Consider the following 19467-nt stretch of genomic DNA (forward strand, 5'->3'; position numbering starts at 1 on the left):
TTCTCAGCTCGGCGCTGCCGGAGAGAAAAAGGTTTTTTTTTCTCTGTTATGTTTACTTTGAAGCAAGGAAACGGATTTTGCTTTCATGTCCCTACTATTTTCTGATTTCCCTAAGGCTCCTCCTCCGTGCCCCCCCGGGGAGGTGCCGGGATTGGTGCGGCCGAGCGGAGGAGGCGGCCGCAGAGGCGCTCGTGTGTCAATGTGTCCGTCCTTCACTCCTCCATTGTTTGCCGCTGCCTTCGTCGCTGCTGCCGCGCCTGTCCTCCCCTCCCCGGACCGCGCAACCACCCGACAGGTGCGGCAAGCGAGCAGGCGGCTCTCACGACCTGGGCGCTTCGCCCCGCGGAGAGCGCGGTCGCTGCCGGGCGGGAACGGTGCCTCACCGCCGCAGTGGGGCTGCCCTGGCGGGCGGCGTCCGTGGGCTGCTGCGGGGCAGCACCGGGCGGGCGAGGCGCGCGGGGCCTTGTGCACGGCGGCCATCGCGAGTCCGGGCATGAGATGCCCGTGAAGGAAGCCAGCGCTTGGAAATACCTCCGTGCGCTGGTTTACGCTCCCCGGACACCCTCGCCTCCCCGACCGCTGCGAGGGCCGGAGCGCCTGAGCGTCAGCTGCGGGCGCGGGGAGTCCGGCTGAAGCCCCGAGGTTCCTGGAACCGGCGGCGGTGCGGGCTGGCGCCCAGGGCTGGTGGTGCCCCCGGCCGTGCTTCCGCGGGAGCTGCCTTGCCTTTTTTTGGCATCGGTTTGTGGGGTGGGTTTTTAGTAGGCAGGAAAAGATGTTTGTTCGGCTACAGCGGCCGAATAAAGCCCTGTTTGTGTCACGGCGTTGTGTCTCCAGGAGGAAGCAGACTTTGATGGATTGGGAAGGGAAATAGCGCATTTGGAGTATTGAGAGCGGTGCCTTTTGTTAGCGCCTTTCTAAAATTAAACCATCGGTGGAAAAATTATCTTTGTTACGGATCCAACTTTCCACTCCTCCAGCTGAAGCTCTGTAGGCACAGGGATGATCCTACAGATCCCCAGCAAGGAACGGAGGCAGAGATTTAACATCCTTGATTTCTGCATGTGCTTGCAGAGTCATAGTACTTGGTGCTGGCTTTTTACCTTCCTTTGTCTTGTTCTTCAATGTTTTGTGGTTTTGGTATCTTTTTTTAAGGAAGGTATTTTTTCCTGTAACTGATTTTTTTAAGGCATAGGTTTATTAGCAAACTGATTTCTTTTCTTTGGTTAGTACTCACAGATACTTATGGCTGTTGATGTGTTGGAATCGCTGTCTTTCGTACTAGCCTTATTCTCTAGTTTCACGTTTGTCAGTTTCATGATTGACTTCCAGGAATGGTGAAGTACTGTTTTTTTGCTTCCTGGTTAGTTGAAGATCACATTCCATGAATATCGTGTATCTTCAGAACGATTTGAGTACAAAACCAAATTGTGATATGATTTTATTTTAATAAAACAGCAAGGTCTGTCTGTTTTCCCGATTTTAAAAAAATTATGGAAGTACAGGGTTGTACCACCATATAGTTTTACTTGAGCCAACAAGTGTAAACTAGATAAATTGCTTTGGGCTTCAGATGATAACAAATTCCATTGTTTTTTTTTTTTTTTTCTGGGACACCAACAATGCCTTGAAGGAAATGCCCTCAAATGTTTTTTTTTTTTTTCTGATCCAGAAAGATACCCCTGTGTAGCACTAACAGATGTCTGTCACTGGCTTAACCATGAAGGCTGAAATTAGGGTTTAAGTGGCCTTTTGTTGGTTCACTGCGGGGTGTGAATTTTACCTGCTGTGAACAAATTTTCTGATATTATAATATGCTGATAATCTCTGTGGCACTATTTAATAACAAGAGGCTACTAGCTTCTTTACATATTCAGAAAACCCCTGTCAGGCGTTCAGTGTACAAAAGTATGCATATTGCATTCCTTTTTTTCATGTGAGAATGTCAGTACTGTCACTGCACCCTAGTTCACAGAGTGAACAGCCAAACACAATTTTTCCTTGGCAGCTTTACTGGAGCTCACTTGGTGACTAAGGCTGCAGGAGTGCTCTATCTGCAAGGGTAATAAAATACTTGAACACTAGTTAAAAATGTTTCTTACTCTTATCTATGAAAGTTTTCTCTATGACCTTCAGTCCTGTAGTACGTGGATGCTTCGCAGTCTTTGGTTTATTGCTGTGAGATTGTGATGAGGTAGTGCAGTGGTGGTGTCTCCATTTTATGTATGGAACTGAAGGATGGAGCCAGCAAGTGATTTTTCCAAAGAAGTGTAGGGAGCCTGTTTCAGGGCAGGGAATGTGAAAATGTAGGTTCTGTACCTTTATGTCTTGCCCTTTAATGCATTTTCTTTTAATCTACTGTATATATTTGTTTCACATAATTAAGTTGTGAGTATTGCTATATGGTAATTAGTAATTTAAGTTCGGGGTGTTAAGAGAGTGAGAAGGAAATGTTTACTTCACTGTGTCTCAATATATTGTTTAGATCTCAAATGATAAGTATTACATACAGAAAAAAAAATTCCCTGTTTGCTCTTCAGGTGATACCTCTTGTGCTTTTGATTTGTGAAGCAGGTATGGTTTTTCCCATGGGGCTTGCTGGTTCTAATGTGTAGGTGTGCTTGTGGGAATTTATGAGGGCTATTGTAATGGATGTGTAGGTGATCCTAAACACCTGATGTTTTTTGCAGTTGTTGAGAGCAAGAGTTGTGTGAGAAAAGGATTTCTTCAATTGAGTAACATTGACTTTTGGTGAGTGTAAAGATAAAATAAACTTTTTGGGTCAAGCTAGGGGAGAAGGTAGTGCCTTATGCCTTAGAGAGTGCACTATAAAACTCTGTCTTTGAATATGGAAGAGAGGAAAAGGAAATGCTGAACTGGTTTCAAGCTGTTTTCTCTCAAATGAGTAAGTAACCTTTACTTTATGTCTTAGAGGCTTGTTTGAATTATAGCCATGTACTCTGCTAATGGTAGTATGGGTCAAAGATCCTGTAGCTTCTTTCTGTGTCTGAGCTTGGCGTGATCCGAAGCTTGGTTTGATCCACTACATTTTAGCTAGAGAAAAGCAAGAGTAGGCCAAAGAAGTACTGATTTTCCTATGACTTACTCTCCTAGCTCCCATCTCTCTGGCTTATAGCTGAGGACTTCCTCAGCATAAAGTGGTGTCTTTGTATTTTGCTTTGTATTTGATAGTCTGTGGTGGGTTTTTTGACTTTATGTAAACATTGTGCCTACAGCATCCTGTGATTATAACTTTCACAGCTGCTCAAATTCCGCCCCCCTCCCCCCGCCGCCCTGCTTCTAACTTGTTTTTGAACCTGCTATTTCATGATTTCATTTGATTCCCCACCCTCAGCCTCCAGTTCCTGTTTTAGGAGACAATGGGGTGGGTTTTTTGTAGGCAGGAAAAGCGTGGATGTGCTGTCATGCCTCTACAGACCTGTGTTATCCTCTGTCACTGTCTCTTTGCCAGGCTGAAATCTTAGGTCTGTCTAGTGGTTCCTATATAAAAGCCATTTCGTGCGGTTCTCCAGTGTGTTTTGGTAAAATGAGCTTTTGTCAAATTCAAGAATTCTTATGTCAGTGTTGCACATAAGGCTGTAGGCTGTCACCTCTATCTGTCTTGCTGCCTGAGCCTACGGATGAAGTAATTCTGATCTCTGGTACATTAAATGCCACCTGTGAACAGCTGTCGGCAGCAACTCCTAAGATTGTGGATTTTATTTCTGATACTATATCTTTTATCATGTTATCCATTTTTGATTAAATATTAGTTCTCCCCTCAACACACCAGTATGTGCTTGTTAATTTAATATAGTAGTTATCCATTCAAAGATAACTAAAATACTCAAGAACCACTCAGAGGTAACACTGGTGCATGAAAGGAAAATTGACAGATCAAAGAAAATCTATTGCTTCTCCCTAAAGAGAAGTCGGTGGAAAGCAGTAATATTCCAACAAAGCCTGAAACCCCTTTTGAACTCCTTTTACAATACTTAATACTAGCTGCAGATCTTGCAAGAGACTGCAAAAGTCAAAATAAAAGCTATTCCAAAACAAAATGCAAAGTAAAGAGTGCAGTGACCAAGGGAATAGGTACAATGGTGTAGTGGTCATATGTATGGCACCAATGTGCTCCTCAAGATTTTTATATGCTGTAAAGCTGAGAGCAGAATGAAACACTAGACCTTCAGGGTTTAACAGCTTCAGTGTTCTATGAAGTGTGGTTGTATAGTGCAGGCACAATAAAGGGAAATCATGTGTTTGTGACATATGGTTGGTAAACCTTCCAGCTTGGATCACAGTTTTGCAGTGGGTTTGGGTAGGTACAAATGGCAGGTTGTGCAGATCGGATTCCAAGTGTAGGATGTGCTTGGTGCATGCTTCCTAGGTGAAGGGAAAGTAAGAGGTAAGCTGGCCATGAGTCCGTCCAGAAGCTGAAACCTGGGTAATGGCTGATACACGTGGTAAAAGCATTTTTTTTTTTTAAATGTTTTTTTCAGTCCTATTCCTACTCCATCTTTAGATGTGCTTTTATCACTAAGTATGTTTTTAGGTAGTAAAAACAATCCTCACATTTTCCATAAAAAAATTGAATAATCTTTTGCTAAGGTCTGACTTCTGGAGAAACCAAAATACATGAAAATATTTCCAGTAGTAATTCTTACTGTAGTAGGGACTTTATGAGAACTGTTGCTACGCATCTAAGAGCTTTTAAAATTAAAAATTCATTTTTTCCTGGCACAGAAACAGTAGAGTTTTTTGTAAAAATATTGAAGTTCACTGAGTACTTCATACATAGGCATGTTTTAGAGTCTTGTATGAGGAGTTGCTCAGCAAAATTGGAATTATTCTTAGGACAGATGGAGAAGTTTTGCATAGAGATTGCTTGCAGTTATCACAGACTCATAGTAGTGGACAAAGATTATTGCTTTTAGTCAGCCTGTAAGAGGGATGGATTACCTCTGGTGAGAATTAGACTTGGGTACAGATGGGTCAGGCAAGGAAAATGCTAGACATTGTCTGGGACAGGGAGGTTGGTCAGGGACACAGGAAGGAAGCATCTTCTGTGATGTCTTGAATCCCAGCGAGTTACACCCTTCTACAGCTCCTTCAACTATTGAAGGCAGAACAATTAAATATGGCTTTAGGGTTGTACTTCATTGTAGTAACTACTATTTGATGTGTTTTCCTTACATGTGTTTTCATGCAGAAAAAAATCTAAGCAATTCAACAGTTTGTAATTTGCAAGCATAAGTGATCCTTTAATTTTAGGTTTTCTCCAAAACTAAAATCCTCTACTTCTCTATAAATGTTTTAAGAGGGAAAGTTTGTTCTGTGCATTCAAGTTACATGTTAGCCATTTTTCTTCTGATAAGGCATAGGAGTGAAGTCTTAGGAACATGTTATTGAGCATTAAAAGATACAAGGCTTGTAATTTATTTTCACAACTATTGTGTGCCTCAAGTAATAGAAAATTAGAAAACCCAAGCATGTTACTTGTTGTAAATACTCAAGAAGTCAACCCTTTAAAAAGAAGAGGACATGGTAAGTTTCTTTTCAGTCTACAACCTAATCTGTATATGCTAATATTGTATGAATTTGGTTAGAGCCTTGTGGTGGTGGTGTGCTGTGTTTCTGCAGCTCTCTGAGGATAGTCCTGAGGCCTGTGCTCTGAAGTTTCATCTCTTTTCATCTGCTTTGCCTATATTATCTTAATGCATGATTTGGTGTAATACAGACTTCAGGATCACCAAACCATCAGCCAGTGCTGTGGAAGCTTGATGTTGTGCTGTTGAATCCCATATTCTGTCTCAGAGGCGTTTTTTCCCCATGTTGTGGTAAGAAGAGGTCCCAGTCAGCATCAGGGCCACCTGAATCCTTAAGGGGCTCTGCCCTTGAGATTCATCATCCTAGGTACATCAGTCGCAGCTACCTTGCTAGCACAGGGAAATGCCTACTTCTCCTGTGTTCAAGTACGTGCATGAGGTCTTTTGGCAGGTTTGGAGTTGGGCTGTCTGTTTTGCAGAACATTATTAGAAGACTTTTCCTTTACTTAGAGAAAGGAAAACATAATTTACTTTTTCAAAGGAGCCAAAGAAAGGGCTCTGTATTTTCAGTTGTATTCCTTTTAAAATGTTTACTGGTGTGTGCTGAGAAGTGCCTTCTTCCCAGTGTATCCTGCCCCTCGGTATGTTGATTTATTGGCATTGCTGTTGTGCTGCCATGATCTTTGGTTGTGATAGTGGACTGGTTTAGTGACCTACACTGCCAAATTATAAAGGCATCAGACTCTGAGGTCTTTCCTGTGATCAAGTTGTGTGATTCTTGAACTTTTGTCTGTAAGCAGTGGTCCTCACCTCCCTGAAGCTAAATGTGTTAAGCGAAAGCATCTCATGAATAGCCTGTTTGATGCTAGAGTTAGTTCAGTAGCTTGATGCCCTCCTGGAGCTGTTTGTTTCCTGGGTTATAGGAAGGCCTGATATGTTACCTGTTTTCCTTCCTCCTGCTTTGTCAGTTGGGGACCTTTTCAATCTGACCTGGTAGCTGCTGCAAAAGCAGTGTTAGTGTGGTGTGAGGAGACAAAACAAAAATCTTTTGAAGCTGAGGGAGAGCAAGGTGTCTATATTGGGTAAAAGGGCACTGTCTTCCTAATGCAGACTAAGATGTTCCCCATTTACCCTTTTCTACATCCTTGTTATTTTTTTTTTTGTAATCCCAATATAAATTACTCAGTTCTTGTTAACAACTATGCTATTGGATTACTGAATAGCTACCTTAAACAGCTGAGAACACTAAAATTATTAATAATGGTTCATATCAACATATTTTTAATTGGAGATACCAACTCTGGTTTTGCAGCATCAAGAATACAGGAAAAATGCCACCTATTGCAAAGCCCCTGATTGAGAGTGATATTGAGTAGATTATTCTTTAAAAAAAAAAGTTTAGATTGGCATTTCTGCTACCGTTTCATTTTCTCATATGCCAGATTTTCTAGCTCTTCAACCTTACAGAGTATATCAAGCCAGGCAGAGCAATATTTGAGATAAAAATGTGTTGTTCTGTGTGGGCTCCAACAGTCAGCTCATTGACTGAGAGTTTGGTTGAAGTGATTTACTTTTTTGGGGGTTCAGCATCAGTTCATTTCTTTAAATTAGAAAAAAAAATTTCTTCATTGTTTAAAACCAGTAGCTGCTTTTTTTGTCTATTGAAGAGCTTCTCTGTCTTTCAAACACACAGGTGGTGTAGCCCTGTATGGTATATGCCCCCCTTTTTTGCTAAAAGTTAATGTAGAATTCTTTTCTAGGTCCACATTCAAGAGCCCTAGGTTAGCTGGTATGTCATTATGAAGTCCCCAGAGAAACCAGCCAAGCCTTTCATTGTTTCCCAATGCAGAAAAAAAACCATCATAAACTTTCAGCTGTCGTGTTAGTATATCTTTTAAATTTGTCACATCTTTTATCCTCATAAGAAGGATTTTAGCGGTGTTATTACTCTCCTGTGTGTACATACATATGCATACACCAACAGATATGCATCCTGTGGAATCTTTATTAGTTTATCTACAGAAGTAGGTTGCTGGTATTGGTCTTTCCAGTGCATGAACAATGATGCCGTAAATAAACAAAAAAATAGATTTCCCTATTAATAGTGTCAAATGCCATTGTGCTGAGCTGACATTGATACAGCCCATACAACTGCAAAGCAGATGTCTGCTTTTTGTACTGAAGGAAGCCAGGCTGGCTGCCCTAGTGATTTTTTTTTTTTTTTTAAAGGTACTCAACATTTTCTACTTTGAATTCCGTAACTCCTGCAGTAATGCTTTGCTTCAGAAACTGGGTTGAGTGTGGGTGGGTTGTGGTGTGACACTGAGCCTGTGCTCTCAGTGTATTTGTGGTGTGCTGGATGTCGTAACTTCTCAGCCAACAATGGAAATTCTGTGAATCATTTCAGAAAAATAAACAAGCAGATCTACTGAATTAACTACAGAACTGAATAACATACCACTAGTAATTGTCCTGTTGTTAGTTTTGGGTGTGTAATTAAACTCTTAACTCTGGCTGAGATGTTTTTAGGTGCTACTGAGCTACAGACTTTAAAACACTTTGCCAATCTGCAGGTGAGAATTTCTGTTGTAGAAACTGATAGAGGGAGTTTAATCTAGTTGAAATATGTAAAAAATGCCTAAAGCTGAATCTGTGAAGCTGTCCACAAGAAACTCTCCTAAGATCTCACCCTAAGATGGGCAAGAGGAAGATTTTAGATAAACTGCTTTCTAGAAATGTTTATATTTCTCCATTGATGTTGAAAAGAGGGAAGGATCACAGGGTCAGGCTTAGGTGTCTGTTGTCATTGATTTTTAAACTTAGGTCAAATGTACCCCATTTTGGGGTTCTAAGAGTTAGCTGTATAGTCAAGAAGAGTGGATATTGGTTGTAGCTTAGCTGATTGCCTCTTGAAATGAGGTAGGGATCCTTACAATCAATGGCATCAATTAAATTGGTTTTGTTTTTTTTTTTTTTGCCTTGAACTGAGCTGATCAGCTTCATTTCCAGTGCATGGGCACGAAGCACTTCAGGAGCTGCTGCAGTGTGTAAATGCAACTGCCCCTGGCTGTGTTTTGCTTCCTCCATCATGGAGTGAGGTAAAATATTACATACCTGCTCTGGTCTACATCTGGGTGAAACGGTTGTGTCTTCCTCAATGAATTCTACCAGCTCTTTGTAGTGTGACTATGCTGTTAGCATATGATGCTAATACTGGAAAATAGATACAAATTAGTGAAGCAACAGGCTAATTATATTTTTTTCTAGTTTGGGTGATTTATACTGCTGCTTTATCTGACTTCCTTTCATGGCAATGTTTCTTAGTTCTGAGATTCTGGCCACCTGTGTATATAAATACATTTTAGAGAACTGAGTTTTCATCTGATTGCAAATTTGATCAAAATTGCTTATAAATACATCTTTGATGAGCAACACTGTTTGCATTCATAGTGTTCATAATAGCCATTGCTTGCAATGCTGTATTTATAGATAAAACTGAATTCTGGTTAATTTGATGGGCTTTAAAATCATCTGAATCTGGATTGCCAGCAAAGACATATTCTTGGCTTTATGCAATTATATTTTCAGGTAAGTGTTGTGTTCTTCTTAAAAGAAGCAACCTGAAGTCCTCATACAAAATTAGTAACAGAACATACTGACCCAGGTTTGTCATCTTGGGATTTTTTTTTTTTAACTTCTCCTCCTCACCTGGCCTTGACAGAATTGCCACTCAGCTCTCAGTGCTGTTGTCATAGTACTCCTAAGTGGAGTATGCTGTCATGGGTGAATAATGCTTGTCTTGTGCATTTGTGGATTTAAGAGACAGGCTTACTGGAAGTACAGAGTGAGAAGGAGCTACATGATGATTATGTTACTTGACCACAAAGCTTGACTTACTGGGAGAAATTTGCCTTTGGTCTAGAGTCTGGTGTATGAAAGCAGCCTGCAGAGTTGTGTTGGTGTCAAAAAGGTAAACCTAAACCAAACCAAACACTGCCCCCACCACCCCCCCAAAACAGGGAGAAAGAAGGAAAAGGTTGTGTTGTAAAAATGTAGGTAGATGGGAGCGCTACATTTCTTTCTTGTCATACTTAACAGCAATTTTCAGCTTAGAAGGTTGTACCATCACTGTGCTTAATATCCATAATAGACTCTCCCAGAAATCCACCTAAGAGCTTTCAGGCTTCTGCACAGAGGTGAAGAGATGCCATTCTGAAGTAAGACTGGTAGGATAGCAAGTCTATGCCTCTTCTCTGCATATTCAGTCTGCAATAGCTATTTTTCTCACTCACCCAGGATAATAACTGATTGTATAGGCACCCCATGGCATAAACTATTGGGTGGGTTTAGTTGTTTTTTTCCCTTCAACACCTAACTCATGTATATGAATCAGTGTCTGCTGGTGTAGAATTGCCTTGGCTTGGTCTGAGGGGACTGGTATCCATCACTGCCTGGAAAGGAACAGTTAGCAGGTTGAAGCAATCCTAGCATTGACTTCTTTCATCCCACATTCCAAGACTTTGTTCACCAAAACTAATGTGTTCTGTCAAAACATTCAGCCTGCTCTGAACAGGAGGAGACATCTTCAGGGAACACAGGACTGCTTTTGGGTTGCAGGGAGATAGAAGTCAGTTATGGCCTCCCTTTCCATCCAAGTGAATGCTGCTAACAGCATAATCAGTATTAGCTGGTATTTTCTTGGAATAGCTGGCGTGGTGCAAAGCCTTGTGCCTTTCCACTACTGGCTCTTTGTGCCATCTCTTTTTAGTCAGGAATACCAAAATTCAAGTGTCTGGAAGCTGATTCACTTTCCTATCATGTGTTAACTTGGCAAACTCCTTTCCCTTGCACATGCTTTGAAGAAATAATTAGGGAGTTCTAAGTTAAAACTTGCTTTTCTGCTTACAGCAGTTGTCGTTCCATTATAGCCAAGGCCTTCACTGCTTTGCAAGTGTGTAGGAAGTGCTGGCTATTAATACATCCCTCCTCAGATTACTGTTCTTAGTTCATGAAATAATAAACTGTTAGCAATGGAGGGTCATTGCCTTCTGGAGAATGCACACTTAATTTTTTAAATTTATTTTTGTTGTTGTTGGTTTTAATTATTATCTTTAAGCTTAACCCTTGTAATTTTGAAGACAGTTCATGGGTTTTGAGAAGCTGCAGCGTTGTATCCTGGAGACACTGGTGATCTCTGGTTTTGCTGCTGCTGCTCAGGGCTTTGAGGTAGCAAGAAAATGGCAGCAGGACCTCTTTGGATTTTGTTGTTGTGGTATTTGAATTGTATGAATAGGGTCAATAATGTAAAAACTTTCAGTGGGCTGATAGCTTAAAAAAGGAGAAGCGGAGTAAGCTTTGCACAGAGGGGTGGTGCACTACATGATAAAACTGCTCTTCCTGCACTGCCCTTCAGTACTGAGCTGTTTTGTTGCCTTTGACAGACTTCACTGCTAAAAAATGGTGGGTTTTGGTTTTTTTTAACACATTTTCTGTCAAATACTTGCATTTATTGAAGCCCTGGTTCATGGGACAGTATAAAGTATGTCCATTAATGATTCCTTCCAGGTGTACTGTGAGCAGTGGCTGGTACAGCTGTCTCTGCCAAACATTAACGAAGGATTGAACTAAACTGCAACAGTACCTTTAAAACATGTTTTTTGCAGAATTTCAGGTATACCATTTTCCTTTAGCAATGTCATCCCTTACAGTGATTGCTGAGATGGTTTTATTTTTCAGGATAAACAATGCATCCAATGTCCTTCTGAATTCAGGAATCCTGTTCTAACATATGCAGTCCATAGAAATCGGTGTCTTGTATAAAAGAAAAACCTTGCAGTTTTTGAAAGAGTCTTCTGCTTATTTTCTAAGCTTACCTGACTGATCTCTGCTGATCCTTTTTATCCCCTTCTTCTTCTAAGAGGTTTTCCTGCTGGCAAAGCAGGCAAGCTTGGAGTTGGATGACTAGCCATCAGCTTAAAATGAATGTTAATTGGGCATGAACCGATCTGTAGCAGTACACCCTATCCATTATCTCAGGGTACTCCAGTTAGGTTGTTGTGCTTCTAAGAGAGCTCTCAACAGTGAGGAAGCCTCATACTGATACACTGTCCTTGAAGAATTGTATCTAATTCCTCCTCTTAGTTGCTCAAAGAAGCCTTTTTATCAAAAGATGACTTTTAATGTGTGTCAATCTAAGTGTATGGTTTTATTTTCTTGACTTGTATTTTCACCTGTCAATGATTAGGGTTTTTTTTCTTCTATTTTTTCTTGTTTCCACTGACTGCCATGAGTCATGCGTTTTCCATATGGCTGCTGATTACAAGACAAATCTGTTGCCCCAGTGGTTCACTTTACAGTGCTCTTGACCTTATGAAGTGCATCTGGAGTGCTTTGGTCATGAGAGGTTTCTGTCTTGTTTTTATCATCTTATTCAGCTGAGCTGCCTCCATAGAAATTCATGGTTAGTGACCTAAAAAAGACCTGCTCTTCTGAAATGCACACAGTGAGCTGGGTCTCTAATGCAGTGTGTGATTGTACATTAATTGGTAGCAGTAGGGATTTCGACTGTTTTTCAAGAAACATCTTCCTATGCATCCCAGTTTAGCAATTAGGTGATTGAAATTTATGGTACAAATTTTGAGTTTTTATTTTCTCATTTTTTGTGTGGGTTTACTAAGTTTTCAGCTGGATAACTACTCACAGGTTACACAATTCTTGGCTGGAGAGTCTTGCATGAGCACAATTTTTTATTTTTTTATTGATGTGTGGTAAGTTTAATTTTCTTCTGGTATTTGTTTGTACTTGCAAAATGAAACAAATCCCACGTATTTGATCTCTTTGTTTTCTCTCTCCCACTAGGCATACTAATAAAGGACAAGTACTTCTATTGGAGTGGACACTTACTCTTTATTGTAGAAAAATGCTGTTCTGTAATTAAAAAAAAAAAGAAAGAAATGAGAATTAAGTGCCTTAAGAGCTTCTGGAAGGCTCTTCAGGGAAAGACAGGGTGTTCAGTATGTTAAAAGCTTGCTATGACACTGGCTTAAGATACTATACGTGATACCCACTGATGACTAGGGCATGCTTCCAAGTATGAAATCACAGGTTGGGATCTAATTGCTTCATGTACTGGAATGTCATCAGCAAAATGTATCCATTACAGAATATTCATTTTTCAGCAGTAAGCATGTGGATTACCAATATCCTTTTTTTTCATGTAAATATTAAAACATGAGGTTGATTGTATTTACCCTGCACATGCTTAAGTGACTCCTTAGTTGTGGCACAGTGCCATTGAGGTTATTAGTGCAGTAAAATCAGTGAGGAGATTTTAATGTGGTGAGAGCTTGGCTCTGGCTTTGCTGTTTGGAATCAGTGGGACCTTTGGGATAAAGGTTTCAAACATTGTAATGCTGTTGGTGGCCTCTGTCAGCGAAACTACCAGTTGCCAGTTCTGCCCTTCCTGCTGGTTTCTAGCATGGTTGAAGTTACAAACCTCCAGGTTATTAGTCACTTCTTAAAAAACACAAAAACCAAAGAACCCACAGCTGTTTTAGGAATGGAAGGCAAGAGCTGAAAAATGATGATGAAATAGCATAAATTAATCTGTGGAAAGAGAACACAGTGTGTCTCAGTAAGTGCAGGGGCTTGGTCTTGTCATCTCCCAAGGTGCAGAATGAAAGAGAGAGGAGAGGTGGCTTCTTAGCATTGTTTTGGTCATATTCACAGCACTTGAGACTGAGGGAAGCAGCAAATAGAGCTTCTCATTTCCTTACTTTTCACCAGTATCAAAGTAAGCTTTAGCAGCAGGTAGCATCACTGCTGCTCTTCACATTGCAGGCTAAATCATCGTTCTGTCTTGGATATGCAAATAAAGCACTTTCCCTTCATGCTGACCAAACCTGGGAAATGTCAGCAGCTGAGGTGGCTCTCATAGCGTTAGAGGGTGTGAAAACTGTTGAAGCAGAAGATGCTTCACAGCTGTCACGGCAGCAAATGCAGCAACGGCTCAGGCTGCGTGACCAACGTGCATTGCAGCTGCTTGCCTCTTGCTGTGCCCAGGTGCTGGGAAGTGCCTGTGGAATGGCAGAGCTATGAGAGGCCTTGCAAGGACTCAGTGTCTGGGTAGAAAGTGGGAAGCCCAAGAAGGAAATGGCAGTAACTAGCGGTTGCATTGCATCCACTCTATCCTGTTGTTACCTTACATTGCTGTGTTTCTCTGTACTTGTAGTGATTTATGAGTTTTCCACCAACAGATTCTGTTAGCTCGTAATCTAGCTGCCTGGTGCCTTCCCAGGGAGCAGACAGCTGCAGGCTATGTGCTGATATGCTACTTCTCCAGCAGAATTGCAAGGGCAGCTCTTCCTCCATGCTGTTGGAGTATGGGAATTTGCTTTTAACATAACAGTTGGGCTTGCTGCTGAAGGAAGAGGAGAACTCTCTTTAGGTTTTCGTGCTAAGCCTGGAACTGCAACAGCGAGAGGATGAAAATGCCTATTGTTACTAACAATAAGGGATGAAAAAGGCCCAGTAAAGTCTTTTAATGTCCTGGATATTCCACTTTTTTTGCGGGAGAAAAAGATAGACCTCGGGGTTGGACTAGGTGATCTCTCGAGGTCCTTTCTAGCCCCTAACATTCTGTGGTTCTGTGGTATGTGGGTTGGAGTTTTTCCTTCATAGAAACTCTTCCCAACTGTGCTTTTATTTTATTTGACTTTGTGATGAGTGCTCCTGTCTTGCATGATGTCTGAGCAAGAGAAGGAGAAGGAAATTATTCCTGCCAAGCATCTGTTCCTGTGAAAGCTGGTGGTGGTGCTCTGGCAGCTCTCTTCAGCACCCCATCAAATGCCATTGGGGTGAGTCCCCTCAGTAGCACCAGCATCCAGTGGAGCAGTGCCACTGGAGCCCACTGGTGGGTTGCCACCTGCCCCCATGGGCTTCCTCACTTGTTAAAGTGCTTTGTGTAAACAGAGCCATAAGATCTTGGTAGGAAGTTTTATTAAACACTTGTTCTTCTTTTGATGTTGCCTGGCATTGATTTTTCTCTCTAACTAGGGCAGTGAAGTTTCACCACTCTGAAGCAACTCTTTTTGAATTCATCATGAGCATGTTAATGTTTAAGAATCTGAAATGATTCTGAGATTTTGGTTGAAAGAAATGTATAAAATGATGCTTAGAATAACAGCTTGGATAAAGGTTTTCAGTATTTTTATATTTATTTTTTATTTTCAGTTCAAATAGTATGTTTCCAGAACAAACATTACCAGTATTTTAGCTTGGTGGAAACTTCAGCCTTGTTAAGGCTTTAAATAATTTAGGAGTTAATCATAATAAGAATTTCCCTGTGGTATGGATAAAAGACTGCATTTTTCTAACTTGTTAAGCAAGTTAAAACTTGCTGAAGGTCTGAAGTAACTTTTACTTCACCTGTTGCTGGTTTTGTGAGTTGATTTTATTAATTAATGTTGGGTTTATTAATTAAATCTGTTATGGTTTTTATTGTGTGAGAAGAATTGGTCAGTTGTAGAAACTGATTATCATATATGTCTAGATATCTACAACTTTAGATGTCCCTCAGTTTTATTTTAACTGTTTAGCATGTAAATGAGAAGCAGTTGTAGAGGAAGCTTAAGTTGTGGACTTCAAAGACTTTCAGAAGAATGTACAAACTCAACTTATGCATTTTTAAACTATGAATCTGTTTTGTAGAAGCCTGTTTACAAGAACGGGAGTGGAATTTGGGAAGATGTTTTTAAGTCATTCATTTTTTAATTTTTTTTCTGATGAATTTTGTAGCTGCAAGTTAGGTAGCATCAGGCTTAGACTTTTTGATCTTTGTGTGGAAAATGAGCCTGTTCTGGAGTGTAGTAGCTATTCTCTGGTATCTCCTGATTGAGGCAGCCCAGCCCAGCCTCTGATTTACCTGCTTTAATAATGAGTACTTGTGTATGGAATTTGAACACATGAGTTTTTTCATAGAGGTTTTCTGGATCCTAAGGGGAAAATCAAGAATAAAGCATCTGTTGCTGAGCCTGTCTTATCTTCTCAAGCATTGGAGCAGGCTGCCCAGGGAAGTTGTGGAGTCACCATCTGTGGAGGTATTTAAAAGATGCCTAGATGTGGTGCTAATGGACGTGGTTTAGTTGCAGTGGCCCTAGCAGTAGTGGTGGGATTGCAAGCCTCTAGGTGAGTGGTAGCACTTGATGATCTCAAAGGTCTCTTCCAGCCTCATCAGTTCTATGGTTCTTTGATTCTGTAGAAGAGTTTGTGAAAGGAGTGTGATAAGGAGCTATCATTTCCACTTTTCTTGCTCTCTTTCCTGGTGGCAATTTGTATGAATCCTGGAGGATGTTGAGCTACAAGATACAAGTTTGACTGGTGGTTTAAGTTTTTTCTTTTTCCAATTACTTCATTCCTACATGTACCCACCCTTAAGATGTTTACTCCTCTGAAAGCATTATGACTTCTGTAGCTGGCATTTCACAATTTGCCTTTGGCTTTGACCTACCCATGTCCTGTAACTTTCAAATTGGACAATATAAGTAATAGTTTAAAGTACTTCATGATTTCAAGGCTTTATAGCTATGTAACACCTGAGAGGCAGATTGCACTGCAGTGCAATCAAATGTGCTGTGCAAGTTTATGTGCTGCTGCCCCAAATGTACAACTTTCAGCCACCACCTGTGTGCTGTTTTATGTTCTTGATTAAAAAACGTTTTTTTGTATTGCACCTGTTGTGGCATCAGCAGCACTTCAAAATCTCATCTGCAGTACCTGGTGTCATTGTAGTACATATACATGGCCTGTTCTATAGATCCCTGGGTGGGTTTTGCTCAGGCTCATGCTGCAGTTTGGTGAAAGTGCTTGTGCTGTCCTTGGGACAGTGCTTGAGGGGAGTGCCTTAGAAAGTGAGAGTCAGGCTCCAGCAGATAAGTGCAGTGTATTTAAATCTAAATATAGAAGAAGGCAGATCTTGTGTTATTCAGTAGTCTTTTCTGTTGCACTGAACCTGTAGTCATTATATCTGCTACAAGCTGTGAGTCCTATCTTAACTGCTTTTTTTTTTTTTTTTTTAGTAAAAAATACTCTTGTTCCCAGCTGTCTTAAAGGGCATATTTTGTATTCTCATGGAGAATAAAATCTGGTAGTCAAGCTTCAGGTTGTCCAACTCTCCTTGCAGTTTAAAAAGACTGCACCAAAGGAAAGGAGAAGTCTAGTGCTAGAAATTTACCATATAAATTTATATCTCTTATAGCAACTGGGAAACCATACCAGTATGAAGGTCAGAGGTGAAGGTCAGGTGTCATTAATTTCATTGCCTCTCAGGCTTCTGTATGTTCATTATCAATCCCAGCCCAGCGGCATGTTTGTGCTCAGAAAGAGGACAAGTGGATTAATTCTTACCTGCTGTGTAGTTTGCATGACACTTTCTTTCCAAACCTCATGGACTGCTCCTGCAGTCTGTTGAAATTAACCTTTTTAGACCCAGAACAAAGTGTAAAGTATTAGGGTCAAGCATAAAAACAATCAAAAATACCTGGGTGAATATTATGTAATCAGTCAAATACTGGAAGTCAAAAGGACAAATCGGATAAGTATCTGGAGACTGGGCTGTTACTTATCCTGAGGACTGCTAGATTAACTGCCTAATTAACTTGTAAGGTACCTCCTGTTCCTCTGCCACCAGACAGCTAAGTGAAGGAAGGAGACTGTTGAGCTATAGTGCTTTAAAAGATCCCTTGACATCATGGTTTGCCATTTTTAAGTCTCTTTGCAGATGCACAAATATTTTCTTTTTTCTTCAGAAGGCTATTTAGTGTTGCAGTTGTTTCAAAATGCTCCTTAGTCTCTTAAAACCATTAACTTTAAATCTCAGTGATTAATGTGAACCTCTCATTTTAACTGCTTGTGTTATCTTTGTATTTTTAATGACTCTCAGAAAGAAAAAGCAGTCTTGACTCTGAACTTTAGTGGCTATTTCCAGTGCATGTGGGTGGTTTTTGACTGTGGAAAAGTGGTAGACCTAGACTAAAAAGCAGTAGCTTGCCAAGTTAAACATTTGAAATGCTGCAAAAGTGGTTAACTCATGATGCTGGAACTAGAAGAGGTAGTCTAGTGAATGGGAGCATGTTGCTTATCTGGAGGATTAACAGAGTTATTAAATGAACTTCCAAGGGTAGATAGATCATTACTTGGATTGTAACTTGTAATCGATGTCACTGTTTTGGTCACAGAGCATGAGTTTCTTTTCAGTCATGGAAGGAGGAAGTGTTGGCAAACATGTACTTTTAAACTAGACCTGCAGAGACCACAAGGAAGAAATACAAGTGTCCTGGTTTTGCTGGGACAGAATCATAGGCCAGCCATAGGCTGCAGGCCATCAGCAGTTTGGAGTCAACCAGAGCAGCTGATCTGAATTGGTCACAGGCGTCTGCCATACCAGGAAGATTCAGTCATATGCCTCCAAGCATCCCCACGAGCTGCATGGGTAGCAGTGCTGTACGCCTGCCCCCACAGCAAGGGCAGAGGGTGCATCACCTACCTGGCTGGATCTGAACCTTCAGGGCTTTTTTACAGGGTTTTTGAGAGAAGCACAGCTCATCAAAGTTATTTGAGGATTGTAGCACTCTTCATCTTTAAGATAATGTTATTCTTTGAGTATACATCAAGAACTTTGTTTCACATGTTGGGATTTTACCATATTTAATGCTTATTTTGCCTTTGGCTTAACTTGTCTGTAAATACCATAGTAAAAATATATTTTTCTCCCTTTTTTTTTTCCTCCAGAAATTTTATGAATAAGAATCAGAAGCCGGTACTAACAGGCCAGCGGTTCAAAACTAGGAAGAGGGGTAGGTTACATTATATTTTTTTAACTTTATTTTCCTCTTTGTTGAAATGACTAGAAACAGGGCTGGTGGAATGACTGAAAATTCAGTAAGATTAAGGGGTTTGTCCCCTTCTTCAGCTGTGTTAAGAATGCAGATGTTATTTTTAACTAAGATCTCTGAATTTCATTGTTTTTGTGATGGATCTTAGGGCTTTCTCTAAAACTTGCATTTATTAGCTATTAAGTCTTGTGTAAGCCTCAGTTGAAAAAATAGATTCTAAGGGAGTTTATAGTATATTTACATATGTGAAAAAAAAACCCTCAGTTTAGATGTTTATTTCTGTTTCAGCTCAGAAAGCAAAATGTGAGCTCTTGTCGGAAGGCTGTGTAAAGAAAATTACCTGGTCTCTTTGGTTATAATTTTTGCTTTTATTTCTTCGACTCAAATCAGTAATGAACCTTTCACATCTAAAAAGCAATTCTCTCACCTTACTCTCCGTAAGATGCTCAGTCATTGGCCCTGCTTTTTGTGGCAACAGAGGTCAGAAATACTTATTTCTGCTCTGATGCCCGTGGCAGGGGGGTTGGAACTAGATGATCCTTGTGGTCCCTTCCAACCCTGACTGATTCTATGATTCTGTTACTGTAGTTTTATTTTTATTATTGTTAAAATAAACCAGTCCCGGTTGCGTATGTCCCGTTTCACTCACTGTGATACTGATTTTCTGTAAACATGACCAACACCGTCTTCCTTTCTGTATCATACTGCATCAATTTTAAAAGGTGCCCATTATCCTGATCATCCAGGTGTTCCTGTTCAGTGAGCATCATCCTAACATGCTTGCTCATTGTACTCAGTTTGTCATGGTTTAGGTGTCTAAGGTGAATGTCCAACAGAGAGCAAAAATATATAATGATTTGTACGTTTGTTTTCAGGGCAAAAAGAAAATTCTGGTTTCTGTGCTTAGGGGTTTTTTTGTTTGTTTGTTTGTTTTGGCTGTTGAAATAACAGATTATTATAGCACACAGCTGGGGCTCCTGTCTGTCACATAACAGACTTTTTCCATCTTGACTTTCCTGTTTCTGATCAAA

General features: G+C 40.5%; 1 protein-coding gene across 1 annotated transcript in view; it reads left to right on the top strand.

Annotated features, from left to right (window-relative positions):
* The first annotated feature begins 239 nt into the window (after positions 1–239).
* Positions 240–19467, top strand: part of BZW2 (basic leucine zipper and W2 domains 2) — a 51599-nt gene continuing 32371 nt past the window's right edge. The window contains exons 1-2 of the mRNA XM_054385170.1: positions 240–295; positions 18333–18397. Coding sequence (XP_054241145.1) covers positions 18340–18397 — 58 coding nt within the window. The 5' untranslated portion in view covers positions 240–295; positions 18333–18339. The remainder of the gene's footprint in view (positions 296–18332; positions 18398–19467) is intronic.

The sequence above is a fragment of the Indicator indicator genome, chromosome 11 (genome assembly GCF_027791375.1).
Source record: "Indicator indicator isolate 239-I01 chromosome 11, UM_Iind_1.1, whole genome shotgun sequence".
Lineage (NCBI taxonomy): Eukaryota > Metazoa > Chordata > Aves > Piciformes > Indicatoridae > Indicator > Indicator indicator.